The following is a 19235-nucleotide window of genomic DNA, read 5'->3' as shown; positions in this document are numbered from 1 at the left end:
TGTGCTTCTCAGAACCCTTCACAAACACCAAGTTCAGGCTCCCTGTGATGTCTTAGTCCTCAATCCAGGTCCCAAGAACTTGCCTACAATGATGGAGCAGGAGCAGCTACAGTCATGGCACAATCAGGACAGGGGTACGGCTGCACTCTTTGGTAGCTGATGGCTTTGATTAGCCTGTCTTGTCTTTTCATTCCAGAGGGTGGCACCATGTGTGAGATTTCAGTCCCTGTGTGGAAGGAATCATCCAAGAACATGGAGGCTGACCTGGAGAATTTGGGAAAGATGGCTGTCATCAGAGTCAGGCCTCCAAGCTCTCTCCAACAAACTGGCATACTTAGTTGCTAACCCTGCAGGCGATTTTGAGTCCAGTTTCAGGAGAATGTCTAAATGATCATGGTTCCCTTTGGTGGAGGTGCAGCTTCTAACCCCCATAGTATAAAAACCCCAGAACCAGGTAGAGACAGAAGATGAGGACGCTCTCATCTGCCACATGACTGGGGGGGCATCTCTGTGAGTAGTTGGGTAGACACAGAGCCATTGGGCTAGGGTTTGGCTGACCCAGATTCTGGTTGTACTGTGGTGAAGAACAACTTTCCTAAAATTTATTTTTAGAATTGTGTGTCAAATAGGAATCAACAGGCTCTGAGTGAGGACCTGAGGTTTCAACTGCTTGGCTTGGATGCTGTAGCTTTGCACTGGAATTCTTATCTGTTGTTCTAGCAGTATTGGCCTAGCTACAAATGGGGCTTTATTGCACGTGACCAACACTGAAATTGAGAGGGCAGTGGAGGATGTTTAACAGGGTTCTCGGAAGATGGGGAACTTGAAGGACTAAGAAGGCTTGGCAGACTGGAGGAGGAGAAGCCAAAGATCCCCATTTTATGAGGGCTGAGCGGAGCCACTGAGTCAGAGCTCTTTGATAACTCTCATTTTTATAGTATCTTGTTTTACAAAGTATTTTCCTCACAACAAAGTACTGGTAATGGATAGGACACTAGAAGGGGAGTCAAAAAGACCTGGGTTAAAATCCCACCTCAGACACATACGAGCTGAGTGACCCTGGACAAGTCACTTAACTGCTATGTGCCTCAGTTTCCTATAGAGTCGGACTCTATGAGCTCCAAGGTCTTGTGGTATAAAGAGAACTATAGAACACAGGATGTCAGAGCTGAAAAGGCCCTTATAACACAGAGTGTCAGAGCTGGGAGGGGCCTTAGAACACAGGATGTCAGAGCTGGGAGGGGCCTTAGAACACAGGATGTCAGAGCTGGAAGGGCCCTTAGAACCCAGGATGTCAGAGCTGGGAGGGCCCTTAGAACACAGGATGTCAGAGCTGGGAGGGCCCTTAGAACCCAGGATATTGAGGGTGAGAGAGGTCTTAGATCACACTGGGTAGATAACACATAGGCAGAATAAAAGAGAAGCAACAATACAAGGTGATAAGTACCAATTAACTGACTAGCAGACAGAAAAATAAGAGTAGATGTTAGCATTAGAAGAGACTTTTGAAGACAATGTCAGACTTGAAAGGGTTCTCAGGAATCCTCTAGTCCATTTCTCTAATTGTACAGAAAAGGAAACTGAGGCCCAGAAGGAGAAAGTGAATTATCCAAGGGAAACCTCATAGTGTAAGAGCACTGAGTTTGGAGTCAGAGGACCCGGGCTCAGATATCAATTAGATGTGTGATCTTGGGTAAATCATCTCATATCTCTAGGTCTCAGTTTATTACTCTGTAAAATGGGAATGTCAAATTAGATGTGCTTTAAGTCAAGACCTCTTCCAGGCTTGGCCCTACAATCCTGAATAGATCTGTGTCTTGTTTCCCATTCCAGAGTCCTTTCCACTCCAACCTAGACCAGGGAGGCTAAATGAAATACCTCAAATGGATTGCATGGAGGAACTTTGTTCCTCCAGCTAATCTGGGGCTGCCCTAATGGGTCTTGTGGGTCTCCCTCCCAAAGACCCTCTCTCTCTGGGTCAATTTCTTCATTTGTAAAATAAGGGGATTTGAGGCAATGGCCACCCAGCTTTAGGTCCAAGAACCTAAAGCCGGAGGCCAACAAGCATTCCAGGCAGGGAGGTGAATGCCAGGGATGCATCACAGAAAGGCAAAAAACAGTCCCTACCCTGAAGGAGCCCACAGTCTAAACAGTAAAATGAGGAGGTTAGAAGGCAGAATCTTTACTTCAAACGCTGGATTTCTGATGCTAGGCCATGCAGAAGTCTGACCATGTCCCTCCACCACCCAGTGGCTCCCTCTTACTTCCAGAATTCTCTACCTGCCTTTTAAAGCCTTTCATAATCTGGTCACTTCCTACCGTTCCAGTCTTCCTGCACCTTACTCCCCTGTCACCTACTCTTTGATCCAGGGACACTGGCTTCCCCGTTGTTTCTCCAACATGACCTTCATCTCCTGATTCCAAGATTTTACACTGACCGTCCCCAAGCCTGTCACTCTCTCCCACCTTCTGATTCCCTCGGCTTCTTTCATGTCACTGCTAAAATCCTACCTTTTAAGAGAAGTCTTTCCTGGTCCTCCTTCCTACCAAGCCTTCCCTCGGTTGTTTATTGCTAATTTATCCGATCTATATCATGTTTTTTCATATTCTCTGCCCCACTAGACTGACCTCTTAGAGGGCAGGGACTGCCATTTGGCTTTCTTTGAATCCCCAGAGCTCAGCGCGGGTAGCTGGCACCTAGCAGGCGCTTACTAAATGCATGCTGACCGGGGACCACTCTCCTCCATCACCTTTTAACTCTTTTGCACGTGTTTATGCACGCACCTATTGCCTGCCGCGGTGTACTGCGGACTTCTTTGGAAGCAGGGGCTATTCCGGTTTTGTCTCCGTAGAAGCTTAATAACTGCTCGTTGAGTCGTTTTGACCCGGGAAAATACTTAAACCCAATCCCCTCCCCCTCTCAAAGGTAAACAAACAAAAACCCCGGAGAGCGCGAGCGCCGCGAGGAATCTGGGGGCAGGCCCCGCCCCCAGGGGTCCGGGGTGGGCGTCAGAGTGATTGGCGTGTGCAGGGGGAGCTCGGACCTGCAGGTGGGGGTGGGGGGCGGCCCACCCCGCGCAGGGCTTCGCGAAGTTTGAAAGCGTGGCCCTAGCGGCAGCCCGTACGCAGCGTCCCGCGAGACGTTTACCTGGGCCCCAGGTGAGCGCAGAAGGAGGAGCCGCGCCGAGGCTGCTCACCTGGCGGGACAGGTAAGCGGAGCGCTGGCGGGGGGGCTGGAGGGACCGGACCGAACCGGGCTGGGCTTCCCTTACCTGGACCTTCCCTCACCCGGGCTCACCTGTCCCACACCCACCTGGAGCACTCCTGGCCGCTGTAGCTGGACCGGGGCGGCTCCCAGGGGCGCCGCTTCCGGGCCGGCCGGGTCCTAGGGCTGCGGAGCTGAGCGGCCTGGGCACCCTGACCCGGCCGGGACCGCCCAGCCTGGCGCTACCCGGGATCCCCCGGGCGAGGGGGGGAACTGGGACTCCGGAGAATTCAGTGCTCCCCCATGCCAGCCCGTGCCCCTCCCCGCAGCTGCAGCCTGTGTGTCCCTCCTTAGCCCCCGCAGCTCCGGGCTGTGCTACCCTGCAGTGACAGCTAGTGTGCACCCCCACCCCGCCACAGCCTTTGCCACCCCGCAACGCCATGCTGAGCGGTGCATCGACTGTGCGACGCCCTCCACCCCCCATGCCAGCTTGTTCTCCCTCAATCTGTCCAGATCGCCGACGCCAAACTCTTTTTAGCACCTGGTGTCTCCGAGGGCCCCCACCCTTGGCAGCCGCGGGGCGAACTACTGAGATTTCGGGAGAAACCCAGGATAGAGACTGGGGGTCTGGGGGCGCGCTAGGGCACTAACGGAAGAGTCTCGACCTCTGAATGCATTCCAGACTTGGAAGACTAAGCCTGTGGCCAAGGAGGGTGAACCCAGCAGCTACTGTGGTCTGGCTTCCTGTTCCTTTCTCTCTGGTCTTCGTGCTTAACAGGTTTCTATCCAACAGTCCCAGGGGCAGGGAACACGGGAAATACCAATAGACTTAGGAGGCTAAGGATCCCTTTTAGATTCATCTAGCCCATAATGGCCTCTTGATATGTACTGGCTAAGTGAGGGAGACAGGACTTCCGTGTATTTGATGGGCAGTGATTATCTTGGATGAAGGAGGAAAGAATACAGCTTATGACGGTGGATAGGAGCTGTGAGCACTGCTTCCTCAACCAAGGAGCTTGGAGACTTAACAGTCACTTGCATAACATTTTATGATTTGCAAAGCTTTTTTCCTCACAACATTCCTGTGAAGTAGGAAGTTCAAGTATTCTATTTTACAGACCAACAAACTGAGGCTTTGAAAGGTAAAGTGATTTGCCTATGGTCACATAACTGGTGTTAGAGGTAACTCATCTGATGCCAGGTTCAACTGTAACACATTATAGTAATTGCCTTCCTGAGAAACACTGTTGCAATGAAGGAACCCTGGAAATGAGATTCAGGAGACCTAGGTTATAGCCTTGAATGTCCCAGCAATCAGTTGTGTGCTTTTGGCCAAATCAGTTTCCACAGGGACAACAGGAGAAATCATTTTAGTTCCTATTTTTATTTTTGCATTAGCTACAGTTAAGAAAATGGGAGCTAACATTTGGGATGTCCTAATGCCTGAATGGTCCCAACCTGTTTGAAAGGAACCAGACTAGCCTAGAGAGTGGAGTGCTATGGAATGGCATCCAAGGGGGAGGGGGGAGGAGGCCTTCCCAAACAATCAACAAGTTTTATTGGGTTCTGGGAATACAAAACAAAAGTGAAATAGTCTCTGCCCTCAACGATTTAATTTTTTATGGGAGAGACTGTGTATGCACATGTACTTGAGTACTGGGTGTCCCAAAAGTCTTAGGACAGTTGGAAGCTTTCACAAGCTTAACAATGATTACAGTAGGGACTGGTGCTGTCCCACCATGTTCCAGGAAGAGGTGTTGGATGAGGAAAGTCTTCTATCAGTGAAGGTCAGTACCTTCTCTTCAACTTGGAGAGCTTGAAACAAGTGACCTGCCCAGTGTCCCACAGTCAGTACATCTCATATATAGGCTTTGACCCAGGTCTGAGACGAACATTCTATCTACTACGCTAGGATGCCTCTGGCATCTGTAAAATTTATTTTATAAAAGGGGGGGGTCCCCAAAGTCTGGCAACAAGACCCAAGATATTGATGTAAAATTGTGGGTGTAATTCTAAGATGGAGTCAAGGGAAAATTTGTGTTAAAGGTGGACTGAATCTTAAAACATCAGGATTCCAGGAGGCTGAGGTGATAGGAAGCAGGTTGTTAGCCATGGAAGAGCTCCTATAAAGGCAAGGACCTGCTCTGTTAGCAGCAAGGAAGCTGGAGGAGCTAGACTGGGGGAGGAGGAAGAGAACAGGTCCTTGGGCTGGGGAACCTCGATAGATATGTAGCTAACCTTCTAGGCACATGAGGGTGTGGGGCAGGGCCAGGAAGGCCAGCTGATGGAAAAAGGAAGAAGATCTGAATCTGTCCATCAACTGACCATTCTTTGTGAAAGCTACTGGTTAGGGAGGCAGGAGGTGATAGGAGCGGAGGGGATTGCCTAGAGGAGTAGGCCAGACCTTAGACTTCTGGATGAGAGAAGGGAGTTGAATAAATCAACCTATCGATAAACAAGGTGACCTCTTAGCTGAGAGTTTATCACCGGAGGAGTCTGGGGCTGCTTCCTGCAGAGGAGCGTAGGGGAAAATGTTTGCAGTCAGACCCCAGCCCTGCCCACCTGAACTTATGCTTATGGGGGATGAGAAATAGAGCAAGGAACGAAGGAAGATAATCAACGTCACCATGGAGGCCAGAGTTGGAGCCCCTCTCTTTGGGATCCTCCTCCCAGCCCAAGGAGAAGACAAGATGGCCAACAAACACCTCTAGTGTTTAGGAGCACAGGTGGCCTCAGGTTGTGGGGGGTGAACAATAACAGTAGCAATTATGTAGTGCTTCAAGGTTTGCAAAACCTTTTACAATTGTCTCATTTAATCTTCACAACAACCCTGGGAGGTAAGTGCTACTCTTATCCTCATTTTACAGATGAAGAAACTGAGGTAGACAGGTTAAGTGACTTGCAAACAGGGTCACACAGCTAGTACGTGTCTGAGGCTGGATTTGAGCTTGGGTCTTCCTGACTCCTGCAGCTACCTAGATAAGGTAGTCACTATGGGAAGACCTGGCCTATACTAAAGGAAGAGCATTGAGATTCAGTCCCCTTTTTGATCATCCCTTGGAAATGCAGTATGGTAACACTGGACCTAGAGTTAGGAAGGCCTGGGTTCAAATCCTCCTCTAGACATTTATTAGATAGTGAACAGAGTGGGCATGGAATAAGGAAGACCTGAGTTTAAATTTTGCTTCATACTTACTAGCTGTGTAAATCTGGGCAAATCACTTCACATCTGGCATCGGTTTCCTCAACTTTAAATGAGGATAAAAGCCCCCACCTTCTGGAGTTGTGATGAGGATCAAAGGAGGGAATATTTGTGAAATGTTAAGCCCAGTGCCTGGCACAGAGGAGATGCTTACTGAATGTTTCTTTCCTCCCTCCATCTGCAAGTTTTTTTTCATTAGCAAAATGGGGTGGTACTTCGTATATGTCTCTGAGAGTGTTGTAGTGAGGATTAAATAAGAGAATATATGCGGAGTGCTTGGCAAACAACCCAATCTAAGAGTCAGGTAAAAAGAATTGGCTCATACTGCCCTTGCCTGCTCCTCCTTCCCCCAGTCATGGCTACCAGGTGTGGCAGGAAGGATAGAGGCCATACAGGGACCCACCTCCCCCAGGCCTGGCATGGCCATGCTGACCTGCCCACCTCAGGCAATGAGCCCCAACACAGTTGATGAGCAGCTGGCACACAAAGCCCCCAATTGTTTTGATTCAGCTAAAGTTGTTGCTTGTAATTGTCTTCTGCATTTGGAACTCTATGTTCAGCCCTGGGCCAAGGGAGCTCAGAACCTGGTAGAGGGATCAGACAGAGACATCAATGAAGGTGCTAGGTGACAGAGGCCTCCACGAGGGAGCTGGCTAGCAAGAGTGAGTTGATATTAGTTAGAGAATGCTGCCCCAGGGAAGTGATGTTTGATTTGGCCTTGCCAGAGCTCTGTGTCTCCCCTAGAACCAAGCCCAGTGCTCTGTACCCAGGTTTACACTTGTAGAGCACCCTAAGTTACCAGCTAGTCCAAGTCCTCAATTTTACAGAGGAAAAAACAGGCCCAGAGACATGTCAGGTGATTTGCCTAAGTTGATGTAGGCAGTAAGGAGGGTGAAATCCATATCATCTAGTTTAAAGTAGAGGTGAGGTTGGGGGGGATGGGAACATGGACACAGCAGATAGTATGCCAGGCTTGGAATCAGGAAGAGCTGAGTTCAAATCCAGCCTCAGACACTAGCTGGGTGACCCTGGACAAGTCACTTAACCTTTGTTTGCCTCTGTTTACTCATGTGTAAAATGTGGATAACGTGAATGCCAGCCTCCCTGGGTTACTGTGAGCATCAAATGAGATAATATTTGCGAAGCCCTTAACACGGTGCCGGGCACATAGTACGCACTACAGAAACGTTTGCTGCTATTTCCATTATTACCATTCTTGAGGAGAGCACCCATCGTGGCCACTGCTGTAAGCTGCTTGAAGGCAGGGACTGTCTCCTGTCTTCGCATCTCCATTGTTTAGCATAGTACCTAGCACACAGGTGCTTAATAATAATAACATTTATGTATCACTTGAAGGTTTGCAAAGCATCTTACAAATATCTCATTTTTATCCTCATAAGTAGATGCTATTATTATCCCCATTTTACAATTGAGGAAACTGAGGCAGGCAGTTCAAGTGACTTGCCTGAGGTCACACAGGTGTTTAAAGTGGGATTCTTGATGCTCGGTCTTCCTGACTCCAGACTCAGGGCTCTATCCACTGTGCCACCTGTTTGCCTTATAAATGCTTGCTAATTGGTAAACGGGGACTGGAAAGTAGTCTGGTTGGAAGTTACAGAGAGGAGTAATGTGAGATATGATGGGGAAGCTGGGTAGTACCAGATGAGAAAGGGCCTCAAATGCTGGTCTGAAGATTTTTAATTTCCTTCAATAGGAAATAGGGAGCCAAGGAAAGATTTTGAGCAGAGGAGGGAACATGACGCTGTCCCATGTTTAATGAAGATTAATGTTATCATCCAGATCCCTGATCAAGTAACTAACTCATATACACTTTAACTTAGCAAAATGCTTTTATATCATCCTCTCATTTGATATTTAAGACACTTCTGTGAAAGTCTGGCAGATCCATTTATTGTACATCTGTTTATAGATGAGGAAACTCAGATCTGGGGGTGAGGTAACTTGCCTAAGGTCACACAATAAGATTGTGACTGAGACCTTAAACTAAGCTACCTTAAATACCAGGCCTGGCATTTGCCCTTTTTTTCTACATTTGTTTGAGTAAATTCATTCTCCATCCCCTGCCCACAAACTCCTTCCAACCATCTACTTACCATCTCTTCCTGCAGATGCAAAAAAAAAAAATCCCAAAGGGAATTGAAAAGGGCCAAAAAACCCCAATTTGGGGGCTCTGTCTTCAAAACCAGAATCCTAGAGATCCTCTGGTGTAATCTCAAGTGCACTTTTGTTAGCTGACATCTCAGAGCTGAAAACACCCTTAAAACTTTAGAACAAGGAAGGATATGTAATAGACAAGACAATAATAGCTCACCTTTATATAGCGCTGTAAAGTTTCTCACAACAATACTATGAGTTGGAGAGTGTAAATGTAATTCTAATTTTAAAATTGAGAAACAGGCTCAGAGAGTCATCTCGGGTGTCACAGCTTGTTAATGCAGAGCCAGTAAGACCTCAGTGTCCTCACTGAGTCTGATGCTTTTCTCCCATACTACACTGCCTGGTTGGTCAATAGTAAATGGGGTTTTCTGGCTTCCTTCCAAAAACTCACCCTCCCTGGCCACCCTATGCATCACTGGCTGCCCTTCCATTTACTCCCAACTCACTGGTTGAGTTGGGGATGAGTGGGAATACTCCATTCCAAGTTCTTCCCCCTAACACCATCACTCAGTTACTTCTCCTTTGAGGTTCACTCAAATCTGTATCTCCCACTCAATCAAAATTCTAGTAGCTTCCTCTTCTACCTCTTCCTCATCTCCTATCACTCAGATGCCTTCTGCCATCATCTCCTCCACCATGGAGAGGTAGCCCTTATCCTTACCAGTGCTAACCCTTCCTCATGCACGTATGATTCCATGTCATCCCATATCCTCCAGGGAGTTAACCACTCTCTGTTATCCCCCTCTCATTTATATTTATTCTTTCCTCATCTACTGGCTGTTTCCCTACTGCCTGTAAACATGCCCATGTCTCTTCTAGCCTGAAAAAACCCTCCCTAGATCCTTCATCCCCACTAGCCATCATCCCATATCTCTTCTCCCTTTGTGGCTCAACTCTTTGAGAAGGCCATCGACAATCAGTGGCCCCTTTCCTTTCCTCATGTTCTCAGTTCACTCCATAGTTACCAGGGACCTCTTGATGGCCAAATCCAATGGCCTTTTCTCAATCCTCTCTAAGTTTTCAGGACACTACTCTCTCCTGGTTCTCCTCCTACCAATCTGACAACTCCTTCTCAGTATCCTTTGCTGGATCTTCATATAGGTCACACCAGTTGGTGTTCCATAGGGCTCTGCCATGAGCCCTTTCTTCTTATACCTTGTCTGTACTATATCACCTAGGATGCCATGGATTCATTTATCATCTGCATGCTAATGATTCTCAAATCTACTCATTACGTCTTGACCTTTCTCGTCTGTAGCAAATCTCCAGCTGCCTGATGAGGCTTCTAGACATCTGAAACTCAACATGTCCAAAAAGGAATCAATCCATCTTTCCCCGCAATGGCTCCCTTCTTTCTAATTTCCTTACTACTGCAATCCTCCCAGTCACACAGGCTTGCAACATAGGCACCATGTTCAACTCCTCTTGCTCTCTTCCCCTCTTCTCTCCACTCTCTCCCCGCTTCTGCCGTAGATCCATCTTAGACTTCCCATCTCCCAATTCTGGGCATTTTCACTGCTTATTTCCCATGCCTAGATGGCTCTTCCTCCTGGCTTCCCTGGCTTTACTCCAAGCTCCAGCTAAAATTCTACCTTCTATAGGAGGCCTTTCCTGATCCCTCCTGATTCCCAGCCTTCCCTCTGTTGGTTTTTTCCAATTTATCTTGTCCAGAATTTATTTGTACATAGATGTTTACATGGTATCTCCCTCATTAAACTGTGAACTCCTAGGTTTTGGCCTTTCTTTGTATCCCCAACTTAGCTCAGTAGACACTGTGTATGCAGTAGACACTTAATGGTCAATAAACTGGGTTTTCCAAGGGACAGTGTGGTATAGTGGGTGACTTAGACACGCACTTAATAAGTTGAATCCTGAGTCTGACTGTTATTAGCTGTTTTACTGAAGACAAATGGTTTCACCTTTCTCTGCCTTAGTTTCCCCATATGTAAAATAGGCATAATGATACCTATAGTATCTAACTCAATCAATAAGGATTTAATAAGTATCCACTGTGGGCCAGGCAATAAGGGTAGAAACTTAGCACAGTGCCTGGCACGTAATAGGCCTTTAGTAAATGCTTATCGATTGACTGACTGAAGTACAACAAATGGAACAATTTCTACAAGAGGCTTTCAAGGCTTACAGTACACAATTGTGTATTTATGCTGTGTACACACTCACACACACGCACACCAAATATAAAGAAAAGAAATACAAGGTAGTTCAGTACACGGTATTGGGGAAGGCTTCAGATGCCTTGGAATTGTGTTAGGATCCAATGGGATATTCATTGTAAACTGCTTTGCAAGCTTTAAAGCCCTGTAGAAATATCTGCATACTTCTTATGAACTCGGCAAATGTCTGTTCAGCACCTATTCCTTTCTAGACCCAGTGAGTCTTGTTTCAGGTGGGAAGAATATAGGACATATTTATCATTTTAGGACATATGTGTGCATGTCCATTGTGTGCGCTGTTTAGGTTGAACCGGAGGAGGCTGATAGAAGTGATACCTCCTCTCTCCCACCTTCTGTCCCCTCAGAGGTGTCAAACACCCGGGCCAAGGGAGGTATATGACCTTGAGTACTATGGGGACGAGATTAAAATGTAGTTAGGAAACATTTACCAGGATAAGAAATACAGTAGAAACTAGACGATGTGAATATGTGGTTTTCTAAGTCAGTAGGGATCCTTAGATGTAGTTTTGTGGCAACAATTTTTCTTTCAATACCACTCTAGAAGGACACCTGTCCCTGCCCCCTCTCCCATAGTGGGATGGAGGCAGTTCAGGGTAGTGTGTCTCTTCCAGCTAGGGTGGCCTACCTGGAGCAACAAGGATGAAAGATGGTATAAAGACTTAAGGGCTGATAGCCTCTACAGGGCAGAGCCATTTACTCCATGTCTCCAGTGCCCAAAATGGATGGGAGGGATCTAGGGCTACTTCACTTCTTTAAATGAAAGGCTTAGCAGTGGGATAGGGTAGGGTGAGAACATGCTGATCACAGGGCTGATTCTCACTCACCTTGAGTTACCTTTGACCTTAGAAACATGGAAGGGGTCTGAGTATGATCAGTGAGACATCCCATCCCCCAGGCTGAGTCAGGGTGCTAACCCAAAAAGTTAGATAGTTGGAAATCCTTATCAGTGGGGATAGACTGATACAGGATTGGTAAGCACCCCAAAGATTAGGCATTACTTGTCTCTGTAGGATGTACATGGAAGTGATACTGGGGTTAAGGGGGAACAGAGGCAAAAACCCCCAGCTCTCCTGCCTTGGGGCCCTGGGTCCTGGTCCAGCTCTGTCATTGACTTCCTCTCTAGGCCTCTGTTTCCTCTTCAGTAAAAGGAAGGCTGGGCTAGGGAAGCGCTAAGATTCATTCAAAATCTGACATAGTTTTCTAGTGTTCTGGATTCTATTCCCAAACATTCGTTGGGGCCTGTCATGTAAAGATCATTATGATGGGAAATTTAAATGTGACAGACCCTGCCCTCAGTTACCTTACAGTCTGATAAAGAAATGTGGCCCAGATAACTCTGTGAGGTCCTCAGTGAAGCTCATCATTGACTAGGGTTATCAGAGAAAACTCCCTGGCAGAAGCAAATGCCATGTGAGTCAGCAGGAATTTGATGGTTGGTTGGAAGAAAGGAGGAGAGAGGAAGACTGTGTTGGCATAGAGCGCACGTGAGCCATGGCATAGGGGAGAGAAAATGCAGGGCAGGTTCATTTTGGGGCCAGCAAGAAGTTCAATCTGACTGGAGTCTTTTGAACTAAGCCTGCAGAGGTTAGGGTGGCACCACATTGTTGAGGGCCTTGAATGCCAGGTAAGGGAGTTCCATTTTTGAAGCCACAGAGAACTAATGAAGACTTTAAAGCAGAAATTACATGACTAGATCTATGCAAAAAGAGGGGTTATTTTGGTATCATGAAGGATGGGGGAGGGGGGAGAACAATATGGAGGATTTAAGAGTGAGATGATCCATTAGGAGGCTATTTCAGCAGTCCAGGTGGATAATGACAGCTAAGTCTACACTTTATAGTATTGTGATAGATCCATTCAGTCCAACAGACCAGTCTATTTATGTTTTCTGCTGATGACGAGCTCATCTGACCCTTTCACCTCCCTCCAACTCAGGGTGCTGAAGGGGAACCCAAGGAAGCCAAAGTCCTGGCCCTCATAGAAGATTGTGATCAGAAAACAAAGACCAAGAAACTGGAAGCAAAGCCAAGAAGATGTAGGTCACACAACAGTGTGCCTCTAAGAAACAAGGCTTTGAGGTCAGTCTAGGAAGGTTTCTTGAAGGGGGTGAATCTCAGACAAAATTATGCTTATAGATTGGCGGAAAGAAGAGGGAAGGGCATCCTAGGTAAGGGGATTGGCCAGAGCAAAGGCACAGGGTTGGGAACATAAACATTCATTTTATTATAATTTGTATGGATGTGAAGGAGACAGCAAGGTGCCCAGCCTGGCCACACTGTGGAAAACATAAGAGAAAGCAGAGGGGCCAGATCATAGAAAGCCTTGGAGGCCAAGCTATGGAGTGAGGGGCTTAATGCTAGAGTCTGAGGCAGGTGACTAGAGGGGCATGAGTGACAAGGTAGTGATATTTAGTAAAAGTTTGTCCTTACTAGCTATGTGACCCTGGGCAAGTTAGTTAACCTTGATTGCCTCAAAGAACCCCAACAAGATACCATACCACCCTGGCTCTGAACAGGCTAACCCTAGGTGGATGAAGGTCAGGGAACAAGTTTGGAGGTTCTTTGAGATAGTTCAGGAAAGAGAAAAGAGGGCCTGGGCACTAGAGGGGAGAGAGAACCGGGAAGATTTGGCAATAATCTGGTTGTGGGAGGGCAGAGGAGAGCCAAGAGCCAATGCTGGCTTGGAAATATCCAGCCCTGGGACTTGGAAGGATGTTCGGACCTGGTAGCAAAGACAAGGAGGTGGGGAAGAGCCAGTTTGGGGGGATGACAAACGAGCTCAGTTTGAGGTGCTGGTGGGAGATGTCTCCCAAGGGGAATGGGCATTCATGTAGCAACTCCTATGTGCCAAGCACTATGCTAAGTGCTTTTCACCACCATCTTATTTGAAATAGAATATTCTAAAGTCACTGGAGATACAGGTCAGGGCTGAAGATCTCGCTTGGGGAAAGCCTGGGATACACAGCTGAAACCCTAGGTGTGGGTAAGGGGAACTTTGGGGAATGGCCATTCAGAGGCAGGCAGAGGGAAGCCCATGAAGGAGTTTGCCTTGGACAGGCAGAGTACCCAAGTCACGCTCCCTCCTCCAAACACTGGGCCTGTCAGGAGGCAGGGGTTGGGCTCTTGACACCTCAGAAGGGAGTCAGAAGAGGGAGGTGGGAGGGGCAGGCCCTAGCTAGCTCCAGTGACTAGTGAATGCATCATCGCCTGGATGTCGGGGCCCTTGGGAGCCTCGATTGTGCTTGGGCTGGGAGCTCCCTGGGGGGAGGGGGGTGGGGAAAGGGTAGGGGACAAGGCTCTCTGGGCTGCTTTGAAAATAAGGAATTTGTTGTCAGCTCCTGGACAGGGTGTGTGTGTGAGAGAAAGAGGCTGCCATGGGCAGGCCCCAGGCTGGGCAGACTTACCAGCCAACCTTTTGGAGCTCCAGAGGAGGAGGAGACTGGGAGCAGAGAAAGTGTGGAAGAAGCTCAACCTCACTTTCCAGGTGACCACAGGCAGGGTGGTGTACCCTCTCCTGCCCCGGGCCATTCCTACTACCACCATTGGTGGCCACAGAAAGAACTGGACAGAGGTAATAGCTACCAGAGTTCATTCCAACCCTGTTTTCTTAGCCTGATTTGGGGGAGAGAGCACAAGCCAACTGACTTGGGAATAAAGACTCCTAAGTTGTTTTCCTAGGCCTCTAGAGTTCTCCTGACTTTGTAGGCCTTGGGGAAAGAGTTGAGGGAAGTGTGAGGTAGCTGGCTGGGCATATCCCCAGGGAAACTGGTCTCAGTTACCACTTTCCCCTTGGTCCTCCTCACCTCCCAATGCAAGGCCTGTTATTTTCCCAAGCAGGGAAGAAAGGGGAAAAGGGTATGAGTTGAGGAAGGTTGGGGGTTATTCAGCCTTCCTCTCACTGTCCCCTCACCCCCCATACCCCCAGGCACCTGTAATGTGGTGAGCCATGCCTGGCCGGCGTTCTGGACATTCTCGCCCCCAATCCTGCCCTGCACGGCCAGGTCAGACCTCTCCATGGGAGCGACCACCAGGTGTTTCTCCCCGAGAGGTCTGTCTTGAGGTGTATGGCGCAGCTACACCCCAAGTCAAGCCAAGCCGCCGGCCGGCCCAGCCAGCCACTCCCCGACGGGTCCGCAGGCCCAACCCCAAAGACCCTGGTGCTCGAGAGTCGGAGAGCATCACCTTCATCTCGGGCTCGGCCGAGGCCCCCCTGGACACCACAACTTGCTGCCTCCCTCGGCCATGGGTCTGGAACTTATGCAAGGCCGTATTCTGTTTCCGCCGCTGCCGGGCCTGCTATCAGCGCTGTGGGGGTTGCATGCGAAGCTGCGAGGCCTGCCTGCCATCCCTGGGCCCTCCAGAGAGCTTTCCTGATGAGGGCTGGATCAAGGAACACAATGGCGGCCCATCCCCCAACAGCCCAGCCATTGCTTCTCCCAGCCGGCGAGACCGAGAGAGGTCCAAGTCGCTCATGGGCAGCAGCTTCAGCTATCCTGATGTCAAGTTGAAGGGCATCCCTGTGTACCCATATCGGGGTGCGCCAGCCTCCCCCCAAGACAGCGACTCTTGTTACAAAGAGCCACTGGCTGAGCAGCGGCCTCGAGACAGCCTGCCTGGGACCTTGGGTGGGAGCCTGCGGAGCTCAGAGGAGTATTACTCCTTCCACGAATCAGACCTGGATCTCCCTGAGCTGAGCGGTGGCTCCATGAGCAGCCGGGACATCGACGTGCTCATCTTTAAGAAGCTGACGGAGCTATTCAGCATGCATCAGATTGATGAGCTAGCCAAGTGCACTTCGGACACAGTGTTCCTGGAAAAGACCAACAAGATCTCTGACCTCATTAGCAGCATCACACAGGACTACCACCTGGACGAGCAGGACGCCGAGTGCCGCCTGGTCCGAGGAATCATCCGCATTAGCACCCGCAAGAGCCGCAACCGCCCAGCCACCACCTCAGAGAGCCGCCTGAGTCGTGGCCAGGCCCCTGACAGCGGCACAGACACCATGGTGGCCTCGGTGCTCAGCCAGGACGGTAGGTCCTTCCCTTCTTCCTGCCAGTCAGGCTGGCGTGGCCCCTTCCAGCTCTGCCAGCCATCCCAGGCTTTCCTGAGGACATTGCCTTTGTAAAGTGAGCTTGAACTAGGCGGTCTCCCTAGTGTTCAGAGCACTGTGCTAGACCCTGGAAGAGATATAGAGATGATCTGAGGTCCTCATCTTGCCCTCATGAAACTCAGTCTAGGAGGGGGAATAATCAGATGCAGATAGGTCCTAGACAAAATGTCCTACCTTTAGTACATTAGGGAGATAGGAAATGCTGGGAGATGTATTAGAGAAGGCTTCCTGAGGGTATGGGTGTGTAAGGTGTCTGTGTATAATGGGCAGACACACATCAGAGGGAGAGAGGGAGGGGAAGAATTCACACAGAAGAGTGAGAAAAGGCAGATGTGGAGGGGAGGCCCCTGGGCCAGTTACTAAGCCAGGCTCTTGGTGGGCAGCAAGTATGAGACAGGGTGGGTGGTACCAGGCTCTGGGCAAGGTGGGAATTTGTATACCCAATGAAAGAATTTGAACTTAGGTGGTAGGAAGGCATGGAAAACTATTAAGCAGAAGAGTAAGAGTCTTGATCCATGTATAATGGCATGGATTAGGAAATAGAATAGAACGAAGGGATTTATATACACACACACACAGCAGCCAGAATAGTAGGTATTTCGGTCGTCCCTCTGGCCAGAATGGGTCTTTTCTCAAATTTTTCTCTCCTCTCACTAGTAACTCCTTAGTGACCTCTTTCTTTAGAGTTCATTTCCGAAGCCCTAACAGTCAGCTCTCCTAGTAGCCCTGTAAGGAGGGATGTAAGGGCAGGCATTAGCCTCATTTGACAGATTAAGGCCCAGGTGGGTCATCTGACTTGACCAAAGTGATGGAGCAAATGGCAGAATGAAGCCTAGAACAAGGGCTCCTGACTCCCAACCTTCAGCTGTGATCCCTCCACTCATCATCCCTGGCTTCTCTGCCTTCACCAACTTGGTCTAGATCTGGTAGAAGTGGCCCAGGTTCCAGAGTGGCCTGCGTGGAAGGGAGCTCTGAGGTTATCAAGTCCACCCTGTAGCTGCATGAGAATGCCCTTAGCAAGAGGTCGTCCACTTGTAGTGATGGGACATACCTCCACACCCCACCACTGCCCACTCCACTTTGGCAGAGCCCTGATAACTGGACAGGTTCCTGACATGAAGCCTAAAATCGCCTCCTCTGCAGCTGCTGCCCAGTCTTCCAGGGTCTGCTCTGACAGGTCTAGTCCCTCGTCCCAGGGATAAGGGGCGGGGTTCTAATATGGAGCAGTTGTCCTCTTTCCTCTGTTGTATTCTCCAGGTTAAACATGCCCCAGGGCTTCCCCTATCTGCCTTTAGGGCAGAAGGGCAGTTGGGGGAAGATAGGCCTAAGCCATAGCCAAGCCTCAGGAGGGGCTTTGGACACTGAGACAACATATCATTCCTGTTCTCAGAGCTGACTGTGCAGATCTCTCAGGAAACGACTTCTGATGCCATCGCCCGGAAACTGAGGCCCTATGGAGCTCCAGGTGTGGATCCCCAACATGGCACTGGTGGGGAGGGATGAGAGCTATGCAGAGAACAGTCCCTTCCGGGAGCTGTGGAGCCTTGGGAGTCCAAAGACCAGGGTTTTGATGCCGGCTCTGCCCCTAATCCTCATGCAACTCTGTCCAGCCTTTCTGAGCTTGTTGCCTCATCTATAAAATGAGAGGGTTGAACTACATGACCCCTATGATTCCTAAGGGCCTCTCCTGCCCTCAGTCTGCTATTGAGATTTCAGTTTCTTCTCCACAGCTGGGTATTGGGATTGGGTGATCTCTTAACATCTTTCCTATCTGATAAATAGAACCTTATCCAGTACGCTTGGGGGGGGGGGGGGGGGGGGGTTAGGGGGAAGGAAACGCATCCAGCTAGCAGCAATGGGCCTAGCTGTAGCCCAACAAGAAAATTATTTGAAGAGATGGGGTTTCCAAGAGTCCAGGCCTGGCCCTGCCCACATTCATTCGTCTTCTGAGAGAAGACAGGATTATCAGTCATGACCCCAGAGAAGATGGGCATTCTTCCCATTTTGCAGATTGGGAAATTGAAGGCCAGAGGAGAAGCTTCCAATTGCTTTGTCAGCTCATGTTCTGTGGCTGGCTGGGGTAAATGGGGTGGAAGGAAGGCAAGAGCAGCCATAGGAGCTGGGGTAAGCTCTGGAGCCTGAATCTCACGTTCCCTCTCTGTCTTTTCTGCCTAGGTTATCCTCCAAGCCACGATTCCTCCTTCCAGGGAACTGAGACAGATTCCTCAGGGGCACCCCTGCTCCAAGTGTATTGCTAGCCCCTACTCCCACTCTCCGGGGCCTCCTGGCACTGCAGGCAGGACAGATGGGCCCCACGAACAATTCTTCCCCTTTCCAGTGGGCCACCTTCTAAGCAGTTCTGGGAATGAGGACTAGCACCCGAACTAACCAGGCTGCTGGCTGTGGATGGAAATGCATTTGGGTGTGTGACAGCCTTCACCACCCTTTTCTCGGTGTACCTACTGTTTACCCCCTTCCCCAGACCTCAGATTAATTTCCTGATACCATGAAGCGCTGGGTTTCAGGGCTTTTCTCCTAATCCCCAAAGGCCTCTCTCACTAGCTTCTCAGGGGAGGGGTCTCCAGGACCCTGCAGGCTCCAAGGGCTTTCTACTTTACTAGTGGATGGGTGTGTTTGGTTCTTTCATTTCGCCATCCACTGTAGGATTCACTTGCCATTACTGATGAAGGGCTGGGGGTTTTATTTTCCCCACTCTTAAGCCCTCCCCAGCCTTTCTGGGTTACCGATGTATGTGGGATCACCAGTTCATTTGGGATAATGTGAGCATGGCCATTTGACTCTGCAAAGTTGTGCTACAGATCCATTGGTCCTTATTACTGCCTACCTACCCTTCAACTGGTTCCTCTTAACACATGAAACTCTATGTCTTAACTGATCGAGAAGCTTATATGAGATTAATAAAGTTGTTGACTGATCATTCTTGCCAAACTTGAGTCAAGTTAATCTCTGGCCCCTCTGGGCTTCAGCACTGGGCAAGGTCCTGTCTGTATGAGGGCAGTAAAGGAAGGACAACTCAAGTTCACATGCTTGCTCATGGTCACACAGTAACCAGGCTGTGCAGCTGGTACAGCAGGAGCCTGAAACCAGGTTACTTGACTCTAGAGTCCTATGGCGTGGCAGGGAAGACAAAGGAGGGTCTGAAATACCATCATGGAGCAGTTGAGCTTTGAACCGTGCCCACTCCTAGGGCTGCCCAGGGTAGGAGAAAGCTTTCCTGGGAACCAGGGGTTAGTTTTTTTCAGATGGATGTTTCCTGTCTGGGTGGGGTAAGGTCACCTGAAGGAAACACCTGTTCCAAAGGCCTTGGGGAGGCCTGGTCAAT

General features: G+C 49.2%; 1 protein-coding gene across 6 annotated transcripts; it reads left to right on the top strand.

The window, feature by feature from the left end:
* Window positions 1-3023: 3023 nt before the first annotated feature.
* Window positions 3024-18841, top strand: KDF1 (keratinocyte differentiation factor 1). 6 transcript variants are annotated; one of them, XM_072609489.1, is made up of 8 exons: window positions 3114-3209; window positions 3888-3983; window positions 12716-12858; window positions 13674-13756; window positions 14115-14350; window positions 14705-15812; window positions 17283-17357; window positions 18068-18841. In XM_072609489.1, the coding sequence occupies exons 6-8, from the start codon at window positions 14726-14728 to the stop codon at window positions 18148-18150; spliced, it is 1245 nt and encodes a 414-aa protein (XP_072465590.1). In that variant the 5' UTR covers window positions 3114-3209; window positions 3888-3983; window positions 12716-12858; window positions 13674-13756; window positions 14115-14350; window positions 14705-14725; the 3' UTR covers window positions 18151-18841. The 6 variants fall into 6 exon arrangements, with proteins under 6 accessions (XP_072465588.1, XP_072465591.1, XP_072465594.1 ...); XM_072609491.1 differs by having other exon boundaries at window positions 3143-3209; window positions 13674-13762; XM_072609490.1 differs by lacking the exon at window positions 3888-3983 and having other exon boundaries at window positions 3090-3209.
* Window positions 18842-19235: the final 394 nt, after the last annotated feature.

The sequence above is a fragment of the Notamacropus eugenii genome, chromosome 5 (assembly GCF_028372415.1).
Source record: "Notamacropus eugenii isolate mMacEug1 chromosome 5, mMacEug1.pri_v2, whole genome shotgun sequence".
In the NCBI taxonomy this organism is placed as follows: domain Eukaryota; kingdom Metazoa; phylum Chordata; class Mammalia; order Diprotodontia; family Macropodidae; genus Notamacropus; species Notamacropus eugenii.
The sequence above is the reverse complement of the archived record's forward strand: the minus strand, read 5'-3'. Positions and strand labels throughout refer to the sequence as shown.

Excerpts from the sequence above, each read along its gene's own strand:
- KDF1 (XM_072609487.1), top strand. The coding sequence starts at position 14,726 with ATGCCTGGCCGGCGTTCTGGACATTCTCGCCCCCAATCCTGCCCTGCA. Across the intron at positions 15,813-17,282 it reads CTCGGTGCTCAGCCAGGACG|AGCTGACTGTGCAGATCTCT; the intron begins GTAGGTCCTTCC and ends TCCTGTTCTCAG. Across the intron at positions 17,358-18,067 it reads GAGGCCCTATGGAGCTCCAG|GTTATCCTCCAAGCCACGAT; the intron begins GTGTGGATCCCC and ends TTTTCTGCCTAG.